Here is a 17,416-nt window from a genome sequence, read left to right on the forward strand (position 1 = left end):
CCCGACCATTTTTCTTCCCCTCCCCTTCAAAATCTTTCACTCTTTTTACTTCTTTTCTTTACTATCTTTGTTAGGCTTCCTCCATACTGTTGTTGCTTCCTATTTGTTCACCCCGTCTCTCTTTTTCTTCTTAAGCATCTTCTCTTTGCCATCTGCCTCTCTTGTAATCTGTCTTCTCTGTTGTATCCGACTGGGGTTTAACTGTTCCATGTCCTCATGATAACTTGTGTGTTAAGCTCCTTGGTGTTCTCTGTATTGAATCAAATACCAAACCTGCCACACGCTGCTAAAATCATCTAAATAATTATGCAGTAGCTTCTCTTTGCCATTAAACAAAGTCCAACCATATAATCATCACTGTATGCTAGTCTATAGTCATCACTGTATGCGAGTTGTACTTCAATTGAATCCTGCCCATTTCATAAACAATCCTTGTTCCCTTTTGATGAAAAATAAGAGCAAAAAAACTCTCAAAATATTATATGATGTAAGATTTCCCTGTCTGTGTGAGTAATTTACCAAAATAACTTTCTCCAAAATTATTTCTTATGTAATCCTGGTATACGCAATGCTTTGTGTGTGTGTGTGGTAGTGTTTTATTTACTTGTTTACATATTCATGCAGATAGTGATATTATCTAAAAACTATTGTAGACAATAAAAACTGACCAAGGGAAGACCTTAGTGTTATGATTATTTAAAAAAGGACAAAGACAGCAAGATAGGATCTGAGTAGACCAAAACACAATTAGACCCATCCGTAAAATGCAAAACCAAGCAGATCCAGGAAGCAGATTGTATTTGTAGAACAAGTAAATCAACGGGTCATAATGTCCCATCTTGAACCAAGATGAACCAGTTTTCTTTTCCACTTGATGAAGTAGATGGCATGTCCTCTTTGGTCCGATCAAGTATTACACATATTGATACAAGTACCAGACCCAGGGCAGGACAGCAGGACCTGGCCTCACAAATATTTTTGCAACTTTGTGTTAGAAATCAATATGATTTATATTTGTGTTTATATCTGTTTTAATGTAAAGCTTTTCAAACATCCACTGGAGAAAGAAGGACAGGTAGGCGGACCCATCCTAGCCCAAGAAGAAATGAAAACGATATTTGGCTGCATCCCAGACATCTACGATGTTCACACCAGAATAAAGGTAGGATATTAAAAATGTCCAAATTGTTGTGATAATGTGGTAATTATTGAATTGGTGTCACTGAACTGTTATTTTCTATTTGTGCCAGCATGACCTTGAGGAGCTCCTGACAGACTGGTCAGAGGAAAGAAGTGTGGGCAACATCATTCTTAAATATGTGAGTTCACACAAAAAAATGTAAAGTATTAATATGCAAATGTATTCTTTTTGTATTGTACAACTCTGACCAGTTCATATCTTCTTCTTCTAGTCAAAAGAGCTGGTGAAGGCCTACCCACCCTTTGTCAACTTTTTTGAAATGAGCAAGGAGACCATCGTTCGATGTGAGAAACAAAAGCCACGCTTTCATGCATTTCTCAAGGTATGACCTTTGTCTTTTGACTGCGTGTGTGTTTGCTTGACTGGTGGATTTCACACGCAGATACATTTTTTTTATAAGAGACTGGCAAGAGGTAACAAAGAAGAAACAAAGACAGGTAAAGTCTTTGATGTGTGACAATACTTCAGAGAGACATCACAAATTACTGCATACATTATAGTGTGTGGTTAATGTACGTTATCTCTATGACACAGTTGAGACCAGTGGGTAATAATACATTTTTACGTTTGATTTATAGGTGCCTCTCAAAACACCCAAAGTCGTCTTACAAGGCAGAGTTGAAACAACAAAACAATAAATCTATAAAACAAGTTAACAGCGTGTAAAATCAATATGAAAAAAAAGGATTAGAATGACCAGATGGAAAACAATCAGACTGCATATGCCAGTTTAAAGAAATGTATATTTTGGTGGGATTTGAAAATAAATAGAGAATCAGTGTTACAGATGTGAGATGAGAGGCAGTTCCAGAGACAGAGGGCAGAGTGACTGAAGGCTCGAGCCCCCATGGTGGTCAAGTGGATGGAAGATGACCTGATAGTGCTGGTGGCTGTTTGATGTACAGGAGTTTAGAAAGATACAGAGAAAAAAGGTTATGGATGAATATACAGAATATACGGTCAAGAGGAAGTAGATAGATGATGAACAGAAGGGCCCCCAGGAGAGGCCCTTGAGGAAAGATGGGAGTGACTGGAAATGTCTGGGGTCCCCAAGTTTTGAGGTGGATGAACTTATTGCAGCCTGATACATACTGTCGATTGGTTCCCAGTCTCTTTTGGTTATAGTCCCTTAAAATGAAGCAAAAGTCTGATTATCATCTCACATTACATTTCTGGAAGCCAACTTAAAAGTCACTGCACATTTGCATAAACAGTGTAGCTGAAACATGAAAGACCACAGCATAGTTTTCTAGCTCCATCAGTATTGGAGAGTTACTGTATCTGTGCATCTGTGTGCAATTAGATACAGAGTTTCAGTCAGAATACAAGCAGATTTCTCAAATATCATGGAGAGGTTTAAATCACTCGTTTTTACATTTGATTTGAAGAATGCTGACTTCTTAGATGTAATTGTGTTTCTTGTTTTTTTTAATCAGTACACACCCACAGGACAAAAATATTCAGGCAGGAAAAGTGATGGTGTGATAACTGAGCAGTGGAATGAAATAGAAATAGCAATATGTCCTGGTATTTTAAAGCAGAAGTAAGTGATATATTTGTGTTAAAGCAGAAGTGAGTGATATATTTGTGTTAATATAAGTCTTAAATAGTTATATCTTCCGACAGCAATCTAGAGTGTTTGGACTGAAACACGGGTCTGTCAGTCACTCTGCTCTGCTCTGAGCCGAAGAGAAAACATTTATCGTATCCTACAGTTTTTATCCAATGAGGAGAGAGAACGGCATGCAGGGCTGTGTGTGCAGCCAAGGAACGCCGTGAATGTGGTGACGTAGCGACGAGGACTGTTATGGTGCGTTCAAGGAAACTCGTATTTTTCCGACCGTGAAGTGGTACCAGTTCGATCTGGTACGAGTTCACCGGTCGGAAGTTACGAGTGGCCGTTATAGTGACTTTCACCGGTAAAACAGGTCGGAAAAACACGAGTGGGTTGCCTGGAACGCTACAAAGTCGTAAGTTGTGACTTGAAGCTGTAATTTACGATTTCAAAAGCCTGCCTGGAACGCAGCATTAGCGAAAACGACCGGATCACTCACTTCTGCTTTAATATAAGTCTTAAATAGTTATATCTTCCGACAGCAATCACTTACATAGAGTGTTTGGTCTGAAACACGGGTCTGTCAGTCCCTCTGCTCTGCTCTGAGTCGAGGAGAAAACATTTATCGTATCCTACAGTTTTTATCCAATGAGGAGAGAGAACGGCATGCAGGGCTGTGTGTGCAGCCAAGGGACGCCGTGAATGTGGCGAAGTAGGGAGGAGGACTGTTATGGTGCGTTCAAGGAAACTCGTATTTTTCCGACCGTGAAGTCGTACCAGTTCGATCTGGTACATAGACTGTACAAAAAGACGTACTGGTACGAGTTCACCGGTCGGAAGTTACGAGTGGCCGTTATAGTGACTTTCACCGGTAAAACAGGTCGGAAAAACACGAGTGGGTTGCCTGGAACGCTACAAAGTCGTAAGTTGTGACTTGAAGCTGTAATTTACGATTTCAAAAGCCTGCCTGGAACGCAGCATTAGCGAAAACGACCGGACCACTTACTTGCTACTGCTTTAAACAACACCATCCCACGTCTGATGAAAATTGAATGTAATACTAAGTAGCTTTTCAGAGTCTAAATATGTTTCCAGAGTCTGAACATTTGACTGAGTGTAAAATTCAGACATTTCAACTCTGTGAGGAGAAGTTGTGCCTGCTGAGCCTGCCTTTTCATCAGGCTGGGATGTATGTGCTATCCTTTCTAGCACACACATCAAGTCAGAAAGCAGTATTTTGTGTCGCTTCTACAGTTAAAATAAATTTGTAATGTTAAAGTGAATGGAAATGGAAATCAAATACTGCCCTAAGTGTGTATTCATGTATTCACTGTAACAAAGTTGCTATGGTGCAAGTAGATGTTTACTCAGATTGCATTACATTAGTTATATGGTTTCTTGTGTACATGCAAACTTTATAATACATTTTACAGAAGTAATATATTTTGCAGTGGTGATATAATCAACCATGGTGCAACAGGACAACGAATAAAATCCTGCAGATGCACGTTGGGAGGCTCAATTACGTTCACAACAAATGACAAAAGTATCTTTATTAGATACATTTGATTACTAAAATATATTTTTGGTGATGTTTTGGTAATATTAAATATCATAACTTAAGAGCCAACAACAGAATGTATTTTCAAAAACAGCTTTTCAATACAAATACACCTATACCTACGGACAAGTAGCCTCAGCAGTTTTAAAAGTTTTTCTCTGAACAATATAAATATGAAATGAACGAACAAAGCTGAAATCCTACATCTTGCAGATGCAGAGTGCATGCCACAAATAACTGAGGCTATTTTGAGTGCAAATTCCCATTTACTGTGGGTTTTTCATTTAAAGGTATAAAGTGATGAAGTGTGCTTGTAGTGCAAACTTTTGCTTTCCATTTCAGTGTCAGTAGGTTGTACACAAACATATCACACTAATGCTTTGAATTTACAGATCAACCAGTCCAAGCCAGAGTGTGGCAGGCAGACGCTGGTGGAGCTGCTCATCAGACCTGTACAGAGGCTGCCTAGCGTGGCCCTTCTTCTCAACGGTAACACACAAACACATTGTCACGACCTTTTAAGAAAGAAAGATTTTTGCGCTAATTACATCCTACTTTGTCCTTTTCTCATAATTCTATTTTAATTCCCGCCTCCTATCACCTGTCTGTGTCCTCTCTTAACTTCTTCGGTGCTCTTTTCTACTCAACATGATTTTCATCACTTTTGTTCTGTCTACATCCCCCCACCTTCCTACTTCCTCTTTCTTTCACCATTACAGACATTAAGAAGCACACAGCAGATGACAACCCCGACAAGATAATGCTGGAGAAAGCAATTGATTCTCTGAAAGAAGTCATGACGTGAGTAACCTTACCCCTTCTTTTGTGATGATCAGACAGCTAGTATTGTTCAATAATACCTTTTATCTACATCTGGTACGTGAATGTTCTCCAAAGCATTGACCAATAATTGACTATTGTTGAGCTTAGAATTATCAAATAGGTTTTTCGAGCTTGACATTATGCATAGAGTCACAGATGTACACCAGTTTATTCATATGATTATGCAGTCAGCCTTTTATCAAGTTGTAACATTGCAATTCATAAAATTATCCAGATAAAGGAAAATAGCTTCAGTAAATGTTCCAACATCAGAAATAAAACTACTTAGCCAATATTTTTATGATTTCAAGAATCCATCAGCTGTTGTAGACGTTTGCAACGCACTGTTACTTTCATGTTTAACTGTTCCCTCCATCACTGCTCCTCTCTTTTCCTCCCAAACAGCCACATCAACGAGGACAAGAGGAAGACTGAGGGCCAGAAGCAGATCTTTGATGTTGTTTATGAAGTTGATGGCTGTCCTGTAAGTTTGAGGATTTCGACTCTTTCCAGTCATGCAGTAGTGTAGACCAAGAGGACTATGATTTATTTATTATTGTTAATCAACGTGACATAAGGAACTGAAATGATGCTCTGCAGATTGTTAGTTTGAACCCACATATTACAGACTCTTTCAATCAATTCATAGTGGGAGATCTATCAAGAGCTTGATTGAAGTCTATCTGTGAAAAAAACAAAGTGACTGGACATGGTTTAGAAAAGCACAAATCTATGTATATAATGTCCTAGAATTTACGCTGTAATCATCATCAATACAAAATCAGGAAGGGCTATAGATCCGGGCATGGATATAAAACAATTTCAAAAGCTTTTAAATCCAAGGCTTCCATCCAAATTTTAGGGACTTCAAACAAAATAGCTTTTGATAGATGTGGTTGAACCCTACATAATATTCAGATGGAATGTTGTACCAATCAGCCTCACAGAATTACATTTACTATGTCACATTCTTAGGATTTCTAGTGTGAATAGCATATCTCCTTAATTAAGGTCTGGGCTCTTAATGGACCACTCTAAAAGGTCCATTTTCTTTTGAATAATTCTGTAGTAAATTACGTCCATGTTTAGGGTCACTGTCCTGATGCATCATCCAGCTTCTACTGTGTTTGAGCAGGTGGACAGTCAGACACCGTGACATTATCCTCTCAGATACCTTGATAACCTTGAGAATTAATTTCCCCCACTATGATATAGAGCGGTCCAGGCCCAGAGGCGGATTTGCGTGTGGTAGACTCATGAACAAGGATGTTAAGCACATCTGCCAATTCCTCTCAGCTTTTAGCTGTAACTCTGAATTTCTTTTTTTTTCACTTATTGAGGATTCCTGGTTGTATTTGTATGTCAGAGTAGCGCTAACCTACACCTTCATTTTGTTTTTGTTGACATTTACAAACTCCAGACTACAGTTAGCTTTTGTGGATGTCATTGACCCAATGATTCATGTTCTTTTTCTAAGCAACACTGTGAATGCTTGTTAGGGTTGTGTGTTATTTTCCATGTGAACAAGAACAGTACAACACATTAGGGCTTGTACTGTTTTGTATATAATTAACAGGATAGTCAATTATGAGAGAAAATGTTAGAACAATGGAAAAGCTTAAGATAATGTGAGAAAGATATTGAGTTCAGTTTGACTTGCAAGAATTCAATATGGGTCTTTTGTTTCCTCTGCAGGCCAACTTGCTGTCATCCCATCGCAGTCTGGTTCACCGAGTAGAGACAATCGCCCTAGGAGACCAACCATGTGACCGTGGAGAACATGTCACTCTCTTCCTCTTCAATGACTGCCTTGAGGTGTGAATGCACACAGATACTAAAACAGTATAAAACATATTCCTGCTTAATTTACTAGTATCATTTGTTAACCTAACTGTTAACATATTTTTGTTAAATGCTCAGAAGAAAGTTCAAAGTTCATTTACTCAGCTTGTTAATGTATTGATCCTCTTCTAGATCTTATCATTAATTTTTGAAAATTCAATTTAGCAACGCATTTATGTGTTTTTAATGTGAGATACAAATGAGCAAGAGAGTCTCATTATATTCTCAAACACACGCTGAGGTCCTTGTGCTCATTCACTGGTGAGGAGGAAAGGACCCTTTGGCACAGTAACAAGATGAAAAGGTGATCAATTCACGTTTGTGCAGTCTATCATTGCTGACACAGTCCGTCTGTTGATTAGCAAAAGGGCAGCATAAGAACAGGGCAGACAGTCATGAAAAAGATGAGGTGGGTGCCAGTGGGTGGTGGCGTTGGGGGGCGTCAGCGACACCTCTTAATGAGTGTGTGTGTGTTGATCAGCCGAACACATGGATTTCCGACAGTTTGACATGTAGTCCTTTATGTATATTGAGTGAATGTTGTGTTAGAGTGGGTAGCCTCATTATTCCTCTCCATCATCACTAGTCATTGATTAACTCCTGTGTTCATATAATCACACTCACCCTCTCCACTCACAAAATAACAATGACCTGTTACGTACTGTCCTATTTTATCCTCTCCCCCGTTTCTTGATCTTCCTCTTTTCCTCCTTCCTCTTTCATCTCTCTCAGCTCCTAATTAATGTGACATTAATGAGTTGCATCGTTTACCTCTATGAATGCCTCATTGATTTATTGCTAAGTAAATGCTAGCAGCTTCACCTCCACACTGCCAAATTGCCAAATTTTTTAAAATACGAGGACACGAATATCAGCACTGAATGTTATTTGAATGATGCCTTTCTATACGATTTATTTCCATAGCCGCTGTTTCATTTTGTGTATATTTTTGTGTCTCTCCAGATTGCAAGGAAACGACACAAAGTGATCAATACATTTAAGAGTCCACTGGGACAGACAAGACCACCGCCGCCACTCAAACATATTGCACTGATGCCGCTGTCCCAGATTCGAAGAGTGCTGGACCTGCAGGACACAGAGGGTAACAACATGCACGCCCACAGCAAATGAAGTCATCGGTCATCACAACATAGACTAGAAATTTATATTTTTGACAATAAAACACCCCCACAAAACAAGTTAATGTAAGAAAATGATTACAGTTCTCAACTCTGTCCTCAAAATAGACGTCTCAGGCGATTTTCATTCCTCAAACTGTTTTTGTAGAATATTACCACTTTTTGTTTCCCTCCAGTGCAGCTCAGTGTTGGAAACTGGGGGAATTTACCTCTCTGTGAAAACAGGGAAACAGTAACCTTTGAAGATATCCACATGATGTGTCTAAGTCAGACTGTTGAAGCTCCACCCCCCACCCACCCCCCCAATTACTTACTTGGAAAGCACAGCAGGGATGAGTCTTTCAATGGACTGTATGAACACAGACAGTTACAGAAAGTAAAACATATTCGGTGTCTATTATTTCAAGACAAACCCCGGAAATGATTAACCTTCCAATCTAACAATGTTAGTTCTTTGTAAATTGTTTTGCTTAGTTGAAATATACTTCATAATGTACATAAATCTTTCAAAAGTGTCAGTCATGGAGCGTTGTATAGCTCAGTCGATAGAACAGGCGCCCCATGAACAGAGGCTAATAGTCCTTGCTGCAGCAGCCTTGGGTCCAATTCCACCCCTGGCGGCCCTTTGCTGCGTGTTGTCCCCCCCCGTCTCTCTCCCAGTGTCCTATCGTAATAAAGGCACAAAAAGCCCCAAAAGAAAGAAAGTGTCTGTACCACCTATACTTACTGAGCTAAAACATGCTAAGATTAGTAACCTTTAGTCTACTCTGGACTATGATTAAGGTATTGACACTGAGACAGTCCTGACTTGATTAATTGTGCTTTGATTTCAAATATCATAGGATTTAGTCTTTTCATCTGCAAATGGCAGTGACATGTTTGAAGTAGTACTCTTTTCTTGGACTGAAATATTAAGTTCACACAACTTATTTCCTCAGTCCTGTCTTATCTTTGAATAATATTAATAAAAATAATTAAATATTACCTGTACTGCACTTTTATCAGCTAGGCTTGACACAAACCTGCTGTCTTATTTTAGTAGATACCAGTTCTCTTTGCTGTTTGTTTGTTTCACATTTACTGTCTGCCTAAAATACTGTCCTCTGGCCAGATAAAGAATAATGCTGCTGTCCCAACATTTATGAAAACATATATGGACCATTGGCGAAAATGTGAAGTGCAAAGTTTTCTGTATTCTTTATCATCCTCCCCTTTAGTTTCATGCGAGAACACATTGTTCTGAGACAAATGGAGTCTTTTTCACAGAGAACAGGGATGGTTGATGTTTAAGTAGTTTGGATAAAGCACTGAAGTTGATTTGTCTTTTGTTCTTTCCATCTGTTTCTCTTCCCTTTCCCCCCTTCCAACTACCTCCCTCAATCATCCTTGTGCTTTTTTCTTTTGTCTCATTCTCTTCATCTCAATCTCTTCACCGGCTTACTCTCCCCCCTCCCTTCTTTTTGTCGCTCTTCATTTTCTTCTCTCTCTCTCACTCTATCACTGTCTGTCTTTCTTGCTCTTTCCACTTCCTCCCATCAGAGTGTGTGAATGCATTCGCCTTGGTCGTCCGTCCCCCGACTGAACAGGAGAACTTGTTGTTCAGCTTCCAACTGGCCGGAGAGGAGACGGTTAAAAGCGCCTGGCTGCGAACACTTTGCCGCCATGTTGCCAACACCATCTGCAGGGCTGATGCGGTGAGAAGCCACACACTCACACACACAAAGAAAACAATGTAGGTAGTTTGACAGATCGCTCGGCAGGGAAGTAAACTGTGATAGCTCACCTTCACCTTACACTGGAAGATCAAAGTTTTTTCTTCTCCATGGGCGATTTGTCCCATCAATCTCAGTGCCATCATCAAACCCCAAACATGGTAGTAATTATCAGTGCTGTAAGCTACTGCCATAGCCTTGTCTCAATCACTTGCACTCTTTCACTCACACATGTCTTCAGATAACAGCATTACAGCTATATATTCTAGAGTCTATTTCTGTTTTTATTATGTATTAGATATTGGATTTAGGATATATTTGTGTGAGTTTTGTTATTTATGTGGACAAAGGCCAAATGAGAAAAAGAGCAAATACTCTTTCAATGAATACATTAGCCTCTCAGCAGTACAAATTGCTGGTTTAACAAACTAACTACATGTTTTATTCGCTGCTAATAACATGGGTTTAGATATTTTTAAAGACACAGTAATTTCCTGTATTTCTTCTTGCAAACCATAACAATCATTCACAACTGCTGTGAATTAGTACATATTTGGTGCTCTAATGAGTGTTTCTGGCAGGAGCAAGGTGTATTCTGTCAAATTAAACTAGTGCGGATGTTCATGGTGATCAAAGTTGATGTCACACAGTGTGGCTCACTGAAGCACTCTTTAATCATTTTTGGGCAACACCTGGCTCTATAACACTGAGAAATATAGACCATAAAGACTATACCTGTTAGTCGTGCCGGCTCACTATTGTACAGAGAACTGACCTGTTTTGAGTTGATGAAGCTTAACGATTACTGAGCCAACTGGAAGATGTGGGGTTGAGGCCATTAGCTGTATTTAGCGGAGCAAGCAGCAGGGGGTGATGTAGGCCTCTGGTCCGTCCGCCTCACAGCTGCATTCCTAATGCTGTTTTCACTGGGTCAGCGCTGCAATGTGAATACCAACGAGATGGAGCCCTGCTTGTTAAAAAAGAACTGCAGAATGAGGGGGAGAGAGAATTAAAGACTGTGTGTGAATCTTACTTCTCATCCCCTCTTGCAACTGTTTTGACAGGGAAGCATAATGTAATTATTGTCATTGATTACATGGATTATATACTTTAAATGATCATTTATTATGTTGAGTTTGAGACTGTATCTGTTTTGCAACCAGGAGGACATGATTCAGTGTACAGACCCAGACTCACTACAGGTCAGCACCAAGGATATGGACAGCACCCTGAGCAAAGCTTCCAGGGCCATTAAGAAGACCTCTAAAAAGGTAAAGGCAGAACATCCCATTTCTCATGATTAACCTTCCCCACTCTTCCAAGGGTCGGTCATTATATCATATACTGTATATGGTGAGCAGCCAAGTATTGTTCAGGGTAGTGCAGCTCCCTGAATTGTGACAATTCCAATCAGTGGTGGAGAAAACCTCAAGTCAACTCGATTCTGTCGGTTCAAGCATTACATCTATTTTATTTTAATGATATTTTTAGTAGCTTGGTCATTTTACACAGAAATTCAGACTTACTATGACTAAAAGGCTATGAACTTTTAAAAATCCAGTGTCAACAACAAAGCTGACTGTTGAAAACAGATAGGGCTGATTGATTTGTAAGTGTGTGATGCAGAATTCGTTTTTTTTTTTTTGCTAAAGACCAGAATCTTTAGCTGAAAGAATCTTCAGAAGAAGCAGATTAATGTTTGACACTGTCAAAACAGTGACTGTTTATCTGACTTATAACTCCACAAGGAAGAATTGGAGGAAACAATAATTGAATACAGTGAAGTTGAGAGGTTATGGTGCAGGATGCCTTGCCAATTACAATTTTCCCTTTTCTTGGTGTTGCTTCCCAACTGCTGTCATGTGGGCCAATAACTTGGTAGAAGTTAAGCTGGCAGGGATATCTATTAGTGGGGCGGATTAGCTCAATATTTTACACCAATCGTTCACTTTGTGATAAAAGCATGAAATTTGGTGGATGTGTTGGTGAATATGTTTCAGACAAATCTGGATATTGGGCCACCTCAAAAGCGCCCCCTAGTGGCCGTGGCAGCCATTTGTTATGCGAATAAATGAAAGATGAATAAAAACTGCCCTTTTAATAATACCGACTGGTGATGTATTGTATATTGTTGGAAAGCCTGATTAGTCACCTTTACAACGAGGTACAGCTTGTAAGGATCGTGCGTTCATGGAATGAGTAACGGGGCTAAACGTGTGGGTAGCGCACCCCAAAAATGTGCATCCCCTGTGGGGCGGATTAGCTCAATAATCGACGAATTGATTTATACAAAAACACTACTGGAGAGTTCATTTTTCTCTGATAAAGAATGGTTTTACCATCTCAGCGACCTTTCCATTTGATTCCTGGTGTCATAATTATTGGAAAAAGTGTGTTCATTTGTCTTTGTATGATGTCTGGTTGAGGAGTTATGAAAATTGGCATTTTTTTGGCCATTCGTGCGGACATAAATTCAAAATGGCCGGCAAAAAAAACCCCTGGAACATTAGTTGACCCGGGCAACAAGCAAAAATCTTAAGTAGACACCTTAAGGGTCTTTAAAAAACAAAAATGTTTGAAACATATCCAGCAACACCTCCACCAAATGTTGTGCTTCTGTCACAAAATAAACAATTCTTGTGATTTATTGAGCTAATCCGCCCCACAGGGGATGCACATTTTTGGGGGGCGCTACCCACACGTTTAGCCCCGTTACTCATTCCATGAATGCACGATCCTTACAAGCTGTATCTCGTTGTAAAGGTGACTAATCAGGCTTTCCATCAATATACAATACATCACCAGTTGGTATTATTAAAAGGGCAGTTTTTATTCATCTTTCATTTATTCACATAACAAATGGCTGCCACGGCCACTAGGGGGCGCTTTTGAGGTGGCCCAATATCCAGATTTGTTTGAAACATATTCACCAACACATCCACCAAATTTCATGCTTTTATCGCAAAGTGAACGATTGTTTAGCTAATCCGCCCCACTATATAGCTTAACGCTGCCTTCTAAGGTTTCAAATGCTCCAGCACTGCTGCATCAATGGTCCCAATGTTTTTTCTGCCTGTCATCTTTTGTCTCTTTTCCACTATCCTACTTTCTATAAATCTGATGATGATGAAACAAAAACTTATGCAATTACTTTAATGGAGTAACAATAATCTAATCTCAGCCGACCCAGGCTTTTTAAACTGAGGAATCAGATTTACATGAAGAAATGGGGAACACATTTAATTGGATTGACTAATGATACATTCAGTTGTCAATAATAGTCAGAGTTTATTTCAGATTTTCCAGTATCGACATATATTTACCAATAAGTAACAAGTGTCAACATTTCTCTGATGTTACTGCTGCAGTTTGCTGCCTTTTCCCCTGGCAAACATAAGTGAAATATGAAGTTATCATATAAGTAAGTGACAAGAAACAAAGGATAGATATATACGTAAGTATTGGTCAGTCCTGTAAACTACAGAAGGTCCAAACTGGGTGCGATTATTCATGTCACAATTGTGCCTCATTGTGGCATATGTCAAGTCATCTGAATATAACTTCAGTGTAAGTTGTTTAGACAGTTGACATGTGTAGTAGGATTGTACAGGTGGATGATGATATCAGTAATATCAGCCTGTTACTTACCGTGTAGGAGCTACGCTGTGATTTAAAAGGAGGCCATCGACAACACTTCATTTAGCTTTGTTTCTCAAGGAGAGAGATGTTTTTTCTGATGAGAGTTTTGTTTTAACATTGGCAGAGTCAAAGTCTTTGTCTCATCTTACCATCATCGAGCGTGGTATCCAATGAAACAGAATCAGAGAGACCATCAAGACAAGGACACACTCACTTTTTTTACTTTCTTAATCTTGACCTAATAATTTGAATGGCTACTCTTTGTCAATGAAAGCTTTTACATTTGTTGATCTAAATTTATAATAACCTTGTGCTGATGGTTCTCTTCCAAAAAGAGGTGTAATTGATGGGCCCCTCTCACTGTTTGTTTGGAACAAGTAAAAAACAACAGGTTGTGTAACTGACCTTAGAATTAATGGGTGCTCAGTGCAAACCAACAAAAAAGACTGCTGAACAAAACACCAATTACTGACACATTATGTGTATGTTTGTGCTAGGTCACCAGGGCGTTTTCTTTCACCAAGACCCCGAAGCGAGTGATCCAGAGAGCGTTCTTGGCCAACAATACTCCTGATGAGAAAAACGCGAGGCTGAGTTACGAAAACCGCGTCGGCAGCAGCTCCACACTGGCAGTAAGTTTGTTTATTTTCTCAAACAAATCAGCAGTCTGTAACCGAGTGAACAATATGACACATCTCTCTTTTACACCTTGTGAAAAACATAAAAAGACACAGTGCAGGAACATATTGTTTGTGATTGAAAGACCAATGTGTGTGTTTCAGTGGACTTTCCTCATAAATTCTGCATCTTCCTCGATCAACATGCATTTCCAGCATGTATTTCAGCAATATAAAGCAATTAATACCTTGTGGCCATTGGCTGTCTCTCTGCCTATCTATCTGTCCATATCTCCTAATCCTCTTACTATTCTCTCCATCTCTTCATCCTCTTGCCTGAGAAAGGCAATTGATCTCTTGATCTGTCCATGATAGATCAGCCTTCAGTTGCTGTCTGTCGCTTTGATCTAACTTGATTAAAAAGCAGGAAAAGCGATGCGTGTCCTTAAATGTGCTGGGACCCTTTTCTACTCTTGTTAGGGCTGTTATTTGGGAATTGCATACTTATTGCCCTATACGGTTTCTGCTATGGCCAATGTTTAAATGAGTAACTTTATAATACTGTATTTTCATGATGTACTGTAAGTAGGTGTGAAGTCGAAGAAGAAAAAAAACACCACAAGTACAATATTCATTATATTTTCCCCCTAATCTATCTAACTACACTACCTTGTCCCCAATGTGAATACGATGTAAATGCTGCTAAAAAATTATGGGTGGATGTTTATTATACATAAAAAATATGTCCAAACAACCCAAGTTTGAATCTGGCCAGGGAATCTTGTTGCATGGAGAAAAAAATATGGCTGAGGCCGAGGAAGCCAGACGCATTAAATAGTTTAAGTGCTCTAAATTACGTGTATTTTCTCTTCATTTTTTTTTAAATCACAGATTTCCACTCTGACATTTAGCCACAGATAAATGCTGACATGTCCTGGAGCTCAATTTGTATTCTGTCTGTGCACTGACACGAGAGTCTGCATGACAGACTGTGCCTGCAGACAGACTTACACAAACATGTTGCATACACTGATGTGTTGACATAAGTAGTGCTGTTGCCCACATCCATTTTATAGTGTAACCAACCCTTTCATAACCTGCTTGCATACAAATACTACAGTCTGCTCCACCAGCTTTTAGACCAGGAAAATGACAAAAGAAGTGCCGTTCACAGCAAGGTTATCATAAGGTTCTTTTCAGTAGAGCAGGTTAAGATCCTATACTTTATAATTAAAACAGAGATCCAACAATTTCCAGCAGAGAGCAAGTACTTGATGACAGTAGCAAGAATAAATCCATACTCTCAGGTTAAGGGTAGAAAGACCTGTAGAGCAACAGGAGAAGAGGGGGAAACAGCAGGACTTATGTATTACCAACTGAGGTTAATGTAAGAAAATATAATGCCTATATAGTAATAGAACTAAGGACATAATGGTCATTGATTTTAAATATGTCCTTTCTCTCATAAAGACATGCAACAATGTTCTTGGCCAGTTTGAGTTTAACAACTGGTGTTTTTGGAGTTGCTGATACAAACTTTGCCAATAAAGGTCACAGCATGAACTGCATCTTATTTTGGAGGAGGAAAGTGTTGTTTTGTTTCTGCCTCCTTTTAATTTATTCTGTCCTTTTTGAAACAATGGATAGATGGTTTCAGACGGTGGTGAGCTAAATCCCATAATCTATCGGTGTTGCCAACTAAAATGACGACCGTCTAGGGATTGGTTCCAAAAGTGTATTCCAGTTTGGATCTGGATCCAAGATGGTCAAATACCCAAATTCATCATGCTTAACAAATCCCTTATTGAATATTTCATTCACATTTTTAGTTTAATTAGACTCTTTAGCATCTTTTTTCTGGCACCACAGAAAGAAGGAAAAACCAACTGACATCCAGGAACAGTCTAATGTTGAGACTCATCTTCTCATTAAGTGTGTCCACACTCTTTACTGGTACCCAATACACATGTTAATAACCATAGTTTCCATTATTCATCCATAAATAACAATTAAAATTGCCAGCTGTTATTTATATTATTGGAAGTTTAACCTTATTCACCCAAACATTTTGAAATGGCAGAAGCCAACATCCTCACTAGGTGATGATCTGTCTCGACATTAAACCTATGTTTAACAGTGTAGGCATGTCCAGGGATTTTAATTTGTCCTGGCCACACAGAAGGACGAGCTACTCAACTATCACCCTCTGCCACAGTCTGATTAGACCCAACATAGTTTCATTGTCTGTACCATATAAATATTTTCAGAACACAATGTACAACGTGGAGTTGTGACTTACTTCCTGCTGACCACTTGTGATTGGATCACTGAAAGTGCATATTAATGCCAGGTGTCACATGGGCCTCTGTCTTGTCATGTTTTCATTAATGATGTGTAAATTCCTGATCCATGTGTCTCCCTTCTATTACATACTCTAGATGTCTCGCTCTACCTCTACATTCAGTTTGAGTGATTCAGCCAAGAGCAGTGCTGTGGTGCAGCGCTCCAACTCTCTTGATCACCCGCCTGTCAGAGCCAGAGTCCCTGTCTGTATCCGTACCCCCTGCAGCCCAGCTCGCGACTCTGCCCATTGCCCCAGTCCCAGTACTGCCCCTGAGCTCACCCAAAGTCCCCGTCCCAAGTCCATCCTTCACGCTCCATTATTGACCCAACCAGCACAATCTCATTCGAGTCCTTCCCCTTCCAAGCAGTCCGCCCCTTCCACCCTTTCACCCCGTCCCACCTCCACTTCCAATCCAGCCATCCGAAACTCTGCTCAGCCCCACTTCAAAACTTCCCAACCAAAATCTAGTCAGCATGTGTCCAGATACCTGCCCTCTGCAGGGTTCCAACTAAGGTCCCCGGCCCCTCTGCCCCATAATGTCAAAGGCAAGACCTTTTCTGAGTCATGCCGGGATCCCCAAGTCCCCATGGACCCACACAAAGCTGCCGTGACAGGTCATCGCAGGGAGACTCTGCTCTAAACCATCGCTAAACCCAATTCTGGAGCCTGATGTGAGCAAACATTATTGTTGTCCAGTCTCAACTAGGGATGCAACAATGCCATTGTAATTTCAAATGTATCCTCACTACTTACTGTATTTTCTGCTCTTACCGTCCATATATCACTGGTGCCTTTCTTGTCCCAAATCAACTCCTTAGAAGCTGAGACTCTGTGACTGATAATAGTTGATCAGATTAATGAGGGCTTGATCTACCGCTGAACTCTAAACTCTATGATTAGATAGAGGCGGGTTAAAAAGCTTTTCCCCTTTTGAGATGGGCATAATTGCAAAGAGCAGAGATTTTAAGGGTTGATTTGGAATTG

The 17,416-nt window shown here is 39.7% G+C and overlaps 1 protein-coding gene across 1 annotated transcript in view; it reads left to right on the forward strand.

Annotated features, from left to right (window-relative positions):
* ect2 (epithelial cell transforming 2) overlaps positions 1–17,072 on the forward strand; it is a gene marked incomplete at its 3' end in the record, with an annotated part of 33,912 nt that extends 16,840 nt beyond the window's left edge. The window contains exons 14-25 of the mRNA XM_083969426.1: positions 1,043–1,162; positions 1,251–1,319; positions 1,413–1,523; positions 4,710–4,806; positions 5,037–5,118; positions 5,545–5,623; positions 6,835–6,954; positions 7,945–8,083; positions 9,660–9,814; positions 10,996–11,103; positions 13,969–14,103; positions 16,527–17,072. Coding sequence (XP_083825552.1) covers positions 1,043–1,162; positions 1,251–1,319; positions 1,413–1,523; positions 4,710–4,806; positions 5,037–5,118; positions 5,545–5,623; positions 6,835–6,954; positions 7,945–8,083; positions 9,660–9,814; positions 10,996–11,103; positions 13,969–14,103; positions 16,527–17,072 — 1,761 coding nt within the window. The remainder of the gene's footprint in view (positions 1–1,042; positions 1,163–1,250; positions 1,320–1,412; positions 1,524–4,709; positions 4,807–5,036; positions 5,119–5,544; positions 5,624–6,834; positions 6,955–7,944; positions 8,084–9,659; positions 9,815–10,995; positions 11,104–13,968; positions 14,104–16,526) is intronic.
* Positions 17,073–17,416: the final 344 nt, after the last annotated feature.

The sequence above is a fragment of the Trachurus trachurus genome (assembly GCF_905171665.1).
Source record: "Trachurus trachurus genome assembly, chromosome: 4".
Lineage (NCBI taxonomy): Eukaryota > Metazoa > Chordata > Actinopteri > Carangiformes > Carangidae > Trachurus > Trachurus trachurus.